Source organism: Oryzias melastigma, linkage group LG11 (genome assembly GCF_002922805.2).
Source record: "Oryzias melastigma strain HK-1 linkage group LG11, ASM292280v2, whole genome shotgun sequence".
In the NCBI taxonomy this organism is placed as follows: domain Eukaryota; kingdom Metazoa; phylum Chordata; class Actinopteri; order Beloniformes; family Adrianichthyidae; genus Oryzias; species Oryzias melastigma.
Genome location: NC_050522.1, coordinates 25,129,879 through 25,140,463, shown reverse-complemented (window position 1 = coordinate 25,140,463; position 10,585 = coordinate 25,129,879). Strand labels below are relative to the sequence as shown.

Below are 10,585 nucleotides of genomic sequence, written 5' to 3'. Positions count from 1 at the left end.
AAAGGTTGCTGGGAAACTTCCTGGTGAATTTGAAAGGAGGACTCTGTGTTTTCCCTCTCTGTCCTTGTCCTGGAGTTATCGGTTTGGTTTGGCTCCGTCAGTCCCAGTCTCTGTAATCTGCATATCAGAGGGAGTCTGGATGAAAACATTTACACACTGAGACTCTCTCCTCTCTCAGTCTGTTTCTGCTGACGCTGCAGCTCCAAAGAACAGCTGCAGCAAATTAACATTTTTCCGACCTGTTGTCATTTCTCCTGAAAACGGAGATAACTGCGGCCGTGTTTGCTTTGGGAACTTTCTGTCGACTCTGTGGATCGTCTCTGCTGGTATAGGGGCTTATCTCTTGTGTTTTCCATGAACGCGACACAATGGGAGCAAACAAACGGCTTTAGAATCCAGAAGAGAAGCAGATATAAGAAAAAAAAACAAATTTCCCAAAGACGGGCAGCTGTGGGGTGATAGGGCACAGGGTGGCAACTGTCACCACCAAGGTCAGCCGTCGGAGGTGCTGATGTGTCTGCATGTCTGCTTCCCACTGGACACCAACATCTAACACATATCGACGCTCACCGGCCACTTTACGAGCTTCTCCTTGATTGAGACAATCCTTACCTTCAGGACCGTCTAAATCCTTGGTGGCATAGATCCAACAAGTTACTGGAGACATTGCTCAGAGAGTTTGGTCCATGTTGACATGCTGCAAATTTATCAGTTATACATCTGTGATGCCGATCCCCCGTCAGTCCCGAAGGTGTTCTGTTATGGAGGCCATTAACCCTCATTTCCCCTGAGCGGTCCGGTACGGTAAGGAGTGGTACCGTCACAAATGGTTCCACGAGCAGCAGGTTTATGAGTTCAGACAGCTAAAAGTCCTCAAAGCTAAATCAGGGTCAGACAGGCAGAGGTCGCTCATAAGCACGGGATCATCCAAGAAGAGACTAGAGTTGTGGGGTCAGGGCAGGCAGCAAGCAATCAGAGATAAAGCAGGAGATCAGGTCCTTGTGGAAACGCTCAGTAATGCAGGAACGGTGGCACAAACAATACTTCACACCAAGTGAGGCTCTGAGCAGTGTGTAGGTGTCCTGTGGGTGGTTGGGAAATGAGAGTCAGCTGAGTGGCATCCAGGAACTGTGTGCTGGGGTTGCTGGGAGATGTAGTGCACTCAGTACTCTGGAGATGGATCCCGCTGGTGACCAGAGGGGGAGACAGAGAGCTTTCCCCTGACAGGTACGCTCCAGCTAATTCTGGCAAGTGTTTGCACTCATATAAGCCTCAGTTCCACTGAACACATACATTATGTAGACTGCTAGCGCAGACCGCTAGCTCATCTGGTATCAACCAGTTGCCAAAGGATATCAAAGAACTTTTGCAGCTCTACCACAGACTAGGCCTTGCTGTTGTTTGCAGGCATTTTCAATATAGACTCGTGACCAAAAGAGGACACAGGAAACCGCAAAAACCTGAATGCTTACAAACGTTAGCTTAAATTAGCGCTCTATTGCCACTTTCTATTGTTGTCATCACTTTCTGCTAATCGACGGGTGGCTACAACCACGTTCCACTTTTCAATGGACCTACAACTGATGGAGAAGTGCGGTTCTGTTCTGTTTAATGGGTCCATTTTTAAATGGAAATGCTCAAAATGCCGGACTGGACTGCTCAGATGAAACGAACCAGTGAACTCATTGTTCAAGAAACCAGTCTGAGATGATTCCAGCTTTATGACATCAGTAGATGGTACACTGGGGTCATAAAGGGACGGACGTGGTCAGCAACAATACTCAGGTAGGCTGTGGTGTTGGAACCATGCTCAGTGTGCCAAGAAAATATCCCCCACACCATGACACTACCACCCCAGCCCGTAGATACTAGGCAGGATGGATCCACGCTTTCATGTTCTGACCCCACCATGAATGTGAACGTCAATGGAGACTCATCAGACCAGACAGCACTTTTTTAGTCTTCTGTTGTCCAGTTTCAGTGAGTGAATTGGAGCCTCAGTTTCCTGTTATTGGCTGTTATTGGTTAAATAGCATTAAAACAGACTTTTGGTTCAACTGCAGGTATTTCTCAAACCAAATGAACTTTAAAATGCTACAATCAGCTGTTGGATGAGAGTTTTCTTGCAGATTGCCCGTTCTCCACAAATGTATTCCTGTCTGCCTCCATCAAGGCCAGTTAGAGACACTTGGAATGACTTTGTGACAACTTGGAGAGAAATTTAGTTGGTTTATTTAATTGAGTATCAGAAAGTTCCAGAAAAACGACAGTGGACATCTAAAGTAGGGGTGTTTTGGGGGCCACATTCAACCCGTCTGATCTCAAGTGGACCGGACTAGTAACATAATGGCAAAACAACCTGTGGTCAACTTGTTATCAGTAGCTTTGTTTTCGAGTAGCCGAATTACTTATTATTATCTTGATGACGACATCTTGATAATTTTTATGCCATACCTGATAAATTTCATAAACAACTTAACAGCGGTGAGCCGGTGGGACGCCCTTGCAATGAAATGCTGTTTATTTCTTCATCTCTTGATATCCCGGTAATTCTTTTCCTTTGGTTCCCCTAGTGGCAGAAATGTGTATTGCGGCTATTTCTTTAAATAATCATAACTTGCCACAGGAATGGGTTAGAAACTTTTTTTTTCCCCAACATTTTTTCCTTGTATTTTTTTTTTCTTCATGACTGGGCCGGATTGAACCATCTGGAGGGCCGGATGCGGCCCGCGGGCCAGATGCTTGACATCCCTGATCTAAAGTGACCATTTGAAGTCTTAGATTTGTTGCAGCCAATCGAGACCTGACCTAAACTGGACCAACTTCCTGTTGACCTGAGATCAGCTGTCAAAGTCCTCTGAAGATTTTCACCTTTTCCACTTAGATTAGAAGAAAGTTCAGAGTTTTTCACATTTCAGTGTACGACCTGACAGGTCCAAAGGTCACACAAGTCATTACACAAAAAAACCTTCAAACTGTAGATATATAATCATATTCAGATCACCTCGGAGGACCCGCAGCTCAAACGTGGACAAAGATACAAGAAGGAAGTGTCAGGTCTGGAGCAAAAGTGTCACTTGGGCTCAATTATTGGTTGAGTGGAAGCAGAAGGATTCCAATTAGTGAACTAATTTGACACTAATGTTTGTCAGAAAGTTTCCCGTTGAGCACACAAAGCTCATAATTGGCTTCAAAGTGCCAAAGATGATCGTCCAAGCCCAGTTTTTAACAGAATCTTTTTGGTTCTCTTCATCTGTGGTGTCGCTCTCCAACCTCGTTTTGAAAGGACATTTGAAGCACCGATTAATATATTAATTGTATCTCTTTTATGCATTACAAGCAGTAACTAGATATATTGTATTATATGCGATAATGCTAGTGTAAATGTTGTAAACTGAATGTGTATGCTGAGGATGCTAGTGCTGATAGATGAAAATGCTGAAGCCTCAAGCTTGTAAAATACTTGCTAAATGCAAAATTAGCCAAAAAATACAAAATAAAACTAGAAAAATTTCTAATTTTGCCAAAATCAGAAATTAAATGCTAAAATATTACCTTAACTCCCAATTATAGAAAGAAAAAAAAACTGAAAAAAATGGTCAAAATTTGCAAAAAACAGCTAACATAATGCTACAACATTAGCTAAAGTCGAATTATCTGAAAAAACAAAACTGGAAAAATGTCTAAACTAGCCAAAACAGCTAGCACAATGCTAAAATATTAGCTAAACTCCAAATTATCCTTAAAAAAATTGAAAAATGTTTAATTTTGCTAATACAGCGAGCATAATGCGAAAATGTTTCAGGTAAACTCAAAATTAGCCTAAAAAAATGAAAATTTTCCAAATTAGCCTCAAACAGCTAGCATTTAGCTAAAATAAAGCTAAACTCCAAATTACCCTAAAAAACCCAGTAGCTGCTGAACATCTTGAATTTTTAAAGTTTTAATGCTGTTTCTAGTTAAAAGTTGCTGAAGTTCACAAGTTTCAAAATGCACAAAAGTTTTTGAAATATTTGAGCTATTTCTCATTCATTCCCTATATTTTGCTAAATTTTTCAATAACTATAAAGTTTATGAATACCAATAATACAAACAGTAACCTCTGTAAGTGTTATTGAGTTTTTACCTGCTGAAAAACGTACGGAGAGCATCAGGAGAATCACTATAGTGTGAATGCTTACCAAGAAATCACACAATTATACTGATTTAATTTCATAATGTCACACAATAGTCAAACTAGCCTTTATTTTGGTTTGGTTTGCATGCAGACTGTGAGAATTTCCACAGCATGTTGGGCGCTGTCTCACGCTGGAGAGGGAAAGAAAAGCAGAAAAAATAACGCAATTATTTACAGATTTAGAAAAAGATCAAAACTGCTCCTAAAAATGAAAGTTTCTGCATTTATTCAAGCTTTTTACATTCATTTTTTAGGGAAAATTCCCTGATTTGGGTCATTCTGAAAGATGAGATCCTAATAGTCTCTGCATGTTTCTATTTGACATGAAATGGATTGTTTGCAGAAGAGAATGAGAAACCAGTTTGAAGCAGAAGAGCAAAAGTTCTCACTAAAACTTCAGTCCTTGAGAGTTAGCTTGGATCATCAGCTGGTCGTTGACTTTGAATTTTCTAATTTCTGTTAACTAAATTTTGCTCAGTTCTCCATCAGAGGAAGAAAAGCATTTTAGCACATTTATATTAAAAGATACAACATTAAAGTTTATCATTAAAGATCATATTTGTGAGGTAGAAAAGACAGTGGGCGGGGCCACAAGTTCCCTGCTCCAAGCTCTTTCTACTTGGGGAGGGGAAGTGGGGGTGGGGTTGCTCCGCCCACAAGTCAGAGGTGAAATTTAATGCAGTCCTATTGCTCTGGAGAAACTATGTCCTAAAAAAAACAAGTTTTATTGATTTTGGGTAGAAACTGCATCATCCTAATAAAAAAACACTTTTACAGATTAATGAAAATTAACAAAAAGCAACAAAAGAACAAAAAGTGCATCAATAAATAATTTTTAGATTTTTTTTCCAAGTATAAACTATTTTACACCATTATGTGTCCTCTTGAATTTAAATAAATTGATTTTTAAATAGCCTAAATATTATGTTTTCAATTTGACAACATTTATTTAAGTTTGTCTTATACGTTTCTACACTATAAAAAGGTAAACGTTGGATTAATTAACAAAAGCTCTGTGATTTGTTCCATTCAAATATTAGTTTTTATTAAATTAAACTTTCAAGTTTCAACTTTCAAATTTTTGATTTAAAAAAAAAGACAATTTTTTTTTAACTGATCCAATGTTTAGCTTTTTTTTTTTTTAGAGTATTCTATGTCTATTTTTTAAAAAAGTTTGGACCAAATTTAAAACATTAAAAAGGTATCTTTTGACTTTTATTTTATGCAGTATTGTCACAAACACACCCAAATCATCACTCTTCCACCACCATGCTTAACATTTGTACAGTACTATAATCCTGTTTTCAAATTCAAAACTGAGAAATAAAGTGACATTTGGAAACTTTAAGCATTTTTCCTTTTGATGGTGAAAATATTAAACTTCCTGACTCTATATTTTTCTGATTTATGTGATAATTCACTAGTTTTTGCTAAAATAGTTACTGAAACTGTGACATCTCATTGAGTTCATGTTCAGCTGCAGCCTGATGAAGATGGAGAACTGTCTCCATTACAACGCAGTGATTGATTCTCTCGTTACACTCCCCTAACTTTCATGGAGCTGAATCCATTAGAAGAATGTCATCTGGAGAATTATTCTTGTTCAGCTTCTCTGTCAGACTCATCTTTTTAAAAGGACACAGAGGAATGAGGTGGAATGCTCCCAGCTCTGTCCATTAGTGAGATCCAGTCTGATTTAAAGTGAGGAGCCTTTTTTACTGAAGCTAAAAGCAACCCGTCCATCCCAGGGGTTCAAGCAGTCCTTTAAAAAGCTGGGTTTGGCAAACAAATTTAAATTAAAATATTTTTTTTAAACAAATGTCTGCTAAATATATATATTCTTTCTTTATAAATCTTATGGCATCCAAAAATGCAGAAATATTCACTTCAAACTGAAAGAAAACCTTAAAATTAGACATTTTAAAACTAACTACATTTCCCAGAATGCCGATCGGCCTCTCGTCAGCGCTGCGTGAGCGCCCCCGGACGGCCGCGGGGACAAAGTGCAGGTAAAGGTGCCTATTCTGACAGTGAGCCATGCAGACGGGCTCTGCAGCGGCGGCAGACATGTAAGGCGGGAAAAAGATCAAAGGCGGGCCGCAGGAGAATGTGTCATCCTCGCCATCATGTTCCCGGGAGTTTTCTATGCACTGCTGGCGGGCTTCCTCGGAGCCGTGGCGTCGTCGTCGGCTAAGCTGTCCCTCGGAGCGGACTACCTGAAGGGGGTCTGTGAGAGCGGGCTCCGGACGTGGGGGGAGCAGCGGAAATTCAGGCACGCGGATGAAACCAGCGCGTGTGATCGGGTGAGCGGGAAGTTGTGTCAGATGGAGGGCGCGCGGGGCGGACGGGACGGGGGGGAACACGGCGGGGGGAGGGCTGCGGTGTCCGGTTCAGCACCGCGGACAGCGTCACGCGCGACAGCTGAAGGACACCGCAGCGGTGACGGTCTGTCCCCTGCAGGGGGCGGGGCGCAGAGGGTTTCTACCAGCCTATGACCTTCACCCATCCTGATTACGTCATCCAGGCGCGTCAGAAACATCTGTAAACAGAAGAAGAGGAAGAGAATATGAAAAAAATTCCGAAATACATTGAAAAAATTTGCCTTTTTGTTTACAAAAATACACCATAGATGACATATAATAAATTAATTCAGATTAAAACGAATTTATTTGGGATATGCCTTAAAAATAAAGACAAAATAAACTAGAAAGAAAAGTTGCATTACCAGGCTAAATGTTTTCTTGCTGAAAGTATATAGTCTTTGTTCCTGAAAATGGTGACACAATTTACTTTAATTTCTGAACTGATGCTGAAAATGAAAAATGTTAAATTTGCTAAACAGCTGGATATTTCGTTAAAGAACTATGAAAGAGCGCTAAAGTTGAAAAATGTATAGGAAAATTGCTCAAAAATCACTAATAAGATTTTGCTACAATATTTAGCGTGTTGCTTAAATATGAGCTAAACTCAAAATTAGCCCAAAAAACCTTAGTAGAGGCCAAATTAGCCAAAAAAAAGTGAGCACATTGCTTAAATACTAGCTAAATTCCAAAACAGCCTGAAATTCCTCAGTAAACTAAATTAGTTAAAAAAGTTAGCCTGTTGCTAAGATAGAAGCTAAACTCTAAATTAGATATAGATAACAAATTAGCCAAAAACTTTAGCCTGTAGCCTAATGTTGTCATATTTATATTTAATAGTAAAAGGAGCACCAAAGTAAAAAAAAAAAACTATTTTCAATTAGTCTTTTTACATTTTTAATGAAAGTAAATCTGCTGCAGGAGGAGGAGCTTATTTGACACCATTTTGAAAGGAACTGCTGTCAAAAGTAAAAAGGTAAAACTGTTTTTAAAAGCTATATTTTATAAATGAATGGCCACAAAAACTTAAATAAATGTATTTTTCTTGACAGCGAGGAGGGACTACGTGTCTGTCGCTGGGTTTATAAGAAACTGGATCAAACTGGAATTAAAAACCTCTGATTGGTCACTGCTGCCTTAATCAATATGGAAGCGTTTGTGACTCATAATTAAAAAAATGCTTTCATTTTCACAATGTAACTGCATTACTTTTTTTTTATTAATTCAGTAACAATACATAACATAAAAATAAAACTATATAAACAGTTAATTAATGAAAAGGAACAGAAAGAAGAAAACTTATATTACTAAATCAACCAAATAAAGTCAAAATGCATCAAACAAGAAAAAATAAGATGATCTTTTCGGTATAAATAAACAAAAATACATACATACTTGTCTCTTTAATGAAATGAAAAAGCAATTCTTTGGCTTCTATAGCTTTTTTTCTTCTCCATCACCACTCATTCTGTGACTTAATTAAAATAATAAAGAAAATGGGATTTGATATTTCATTCTTATCGTTTTGATTATGTTACAGAATGAGCGGTGTTGAAGAAGAATATGGAAAAGCTGTTCGGAGAATTGCTTTTTCGTTTAATATAATTGAAAAGTAATGCAGTTACATTGTGAAAATGAAAAAGCATTTTTTTTATGCATTTTAATTTTCAAATTTGATATTTATGATTTATATTTGGCACGAATTTACTAAAGAACTTTTTGAAAATGAAATGTCAAATGCTCTTCTCTTTATTATTTTAAGTAAGTTACAGAATGAGCGATGTTGAAGAAGAAAAAGTCGTTTGTAGAATTGCTTTTTCATTTAATTTTAAAGGACAAGTAATGCAATTACATTGTGAAAATGAAAAACAATGTTTGTTTATGCATTTTATTTTTCTGAATTTATTTTTCTTATTGAATTTTGATACAAATTTGCTAAAGAACTTTTTGAAAATCAAATGTCAAATCCCCCTTTTTTATTATTTTAATCAAGTTACAGAATGAACGATATTGAAGAAGAAAAAGAAAAAGTTGTTCGGAGAATTGCTTTTTCATTTCATTTAATAGACAATTAGTGCAGTAATGTGAAAATGAAAAAGCATTTCCAGTATTGAATTTTTTTTTAATTATGAGTCACAAGCGCTTCCATAAATCAGTTCATAATGTTTCCATTTATGTGAAATTCTCAAAAGACTTTGATTTTTTGCAGCTCCACATCCCCCTGAGGCTGCTGTGTGGTGGGCTGCTGTTCACCTGCAACGCCGTGATGTGGACCTTCCTCGCCAAAGCGCTCAGGTACTCCTCCTCCTCCACCCGAACCACTGTGACCACCACTGCCTCCAACTTCATATCTTCCGTGAGTATCCGCTTCTTTAAATCTCATTAACTGTCCCGGCAAATTAATCTGCAGGACCTTAAATCTCGTCTCCCTTTTGCACGCTGTTCTATTTTAGAAGTAGGCTGGACTATTTCAAACGTCCTTCTCTTTCTGTCTGTTTTAGGCTTTCCTGGGCCAGCTGATCTTCGGAGAAGCCCAGATAAAGCTGTGGTGGGTCGGCATCTCTCTGACCTTCTCTGGTTTGTTGGTCCTGCAGAGGGTTTCTCCTCAGGACGGACGGCGGGCCGCGGTCCACGCCAAGGACGAATAACCCTCCGCCACAGGCTGTCAGCTCCTCTGATTTCAGGCAGAACCAAAGACATCCAAAATGAAAACATTATTCATCTTTTATTCTGAATAGCAAAAAAAAGAATCTGCTGAAAATGTCTTCCAGAAAGAAGAACGGTTCCGTTTTCAAATCAGACGAAGTTTTCAGCCTGTCCTGTTAAAGCACAGTCCTGAGCCGGGTTCAGCCGCCAGCATCGCAAAGAAGCAAAAATATCTGCAGATTTACGTCACAAACGGCACAAAAACTCATCGACTGAAACAAAGATGTAGGCAGGAATAAGGTAATAGAAGGAAATGCAGAAAAAAATAAAACTTTCTGCACATTTTATATCTGTCAGCAGGAGGTTAAAGTCCCACTCTGATCATCTTTTCACCCACTTTGATTGATTGATCTGGTTTATTTCAAGCATAAATTATGCACAATTAAAAAAATATTTCACACAGATTTTTCAAACTCATTACAGAAATAATGAGATGCATGTTTAGAAAAAGAAAGACTCAATTATGTCACATTTGATGAATTAAATACATTACCTGAAGTTAAGTTTAGTAGTTTGATTGCTTGAAAAAGAAACGTATAGAGTCCCATTCCTACTTTCAAAACCGTTCTCAGCCAAAATTAACAAATTATGTTGTTTTCTAGGACATAGTTTCTGCAGAGCGGCAGGGGTCCATTAGAAATTTCCCCTCATTACTGAGAGCTCTCTGTTTACACTCCTGCTAGCTTACAGGTTCCAATCTAACAACAAAAATGGTGAGCAATATCGGAGTTCTGCGACAGACTGGCGACCTGTCCAGGGTGTACCCTGCCTTCGCCCATCAGTAGCCGGGATAGGCTCCGGCACCCCCGCGACCCCGAAAGGGAAGAAGCGGTCAAGAAGATGGATGGATGAATATCGGAGTTCTGATCCAGATTCCAGTTCAGACGAGGAACACAAAGACGTTCTTGGATCTGTTTGTCTGCAGGCGGATGCTTTAGAAGCCCAACATCACAAGTACGTTCTTTTTCAAACTGTGTGTATCTTAAATATCAGCTAAACTCCAAATTAGCAGCAAAAAACACAAGTAGATGCCAATTTAGCCAAAAAAGCTAGCACGTTGCTTAAATACTAGCATAACTCCAAAATAGCCTAAAATTCATCAGTAAACTAAATTAGTCAAAAATGTTAGCATGTTGCTAAAATAGAAGCCAAACTATAAAACAAGCCTATTAAAACCTCAGTAGATAAAAAATTAGCCAAAAACGTTAGCATGTTGCTAAATATTAGCCAAACTCCAAATTGGCATAAAAAAATCTCAGCAAATAATAAATTAGCCAAAACCGTTAGCATGTTGCTAAAATATTAGCTGAAGTCCAAATTAGCATTAAAAATCTCAGTAAAT

General features: G+C 38.5%; 1 protein-coding gene across 1 annotated transcript; it reads left to right on the top strand.

The window, feature by feature from the left end:
• The first annotated feature begins 6,179 nt into the window (after positions 1-6,179).
• LOC112162529 (transmembrane protein 42) lies at positions 6,180-9,943 on the top strand. Its single transcript, XM_024298324.2, has 3 exons — positions 6,180-6,480; positions 8,747-8,893; positions 9,039-9,943. The coding sequence occupies exons 1-3, from the start codon at positions 6,304-6,306 to the stop codon at positions 9,183-9,185; spliced, it is 471 nt and encodes a 156-aa protein (XP_024154092.1). The 5' UTR covers positions 6,180-6,303; the 3' UTR covers positions 9,186-9,943.
• The last annotated feature ends 642 nt before the right edge of the window (positions 9,944-10,585 follow it).

Bases quoted from the DNA above. Each gene is read 5' to 3' on its own strand.
- LOC112162529 (XM_024298324.2), top strand. From the start codon at position 6,304: ATGTTCCCGGGAGTTTTCTATGCACTGCTGGCGGGCTTCCTCGGAGCC. The intron at 6,481-8,746 runs GTGAGCGGGAAG...GATTTTTTGCAG, and splicing joins AAACCAGCGCGTGTGATCGG to CTCCACATCCCCCTGAGGCT. The intron at 8,894-9,038 runs GTGAGTATCCGC...TGTCTGTTTTAG, and splicing joins CCTCCAACTTCATATCTTCC to GCTTTCCTGGGCCAGCTGAT.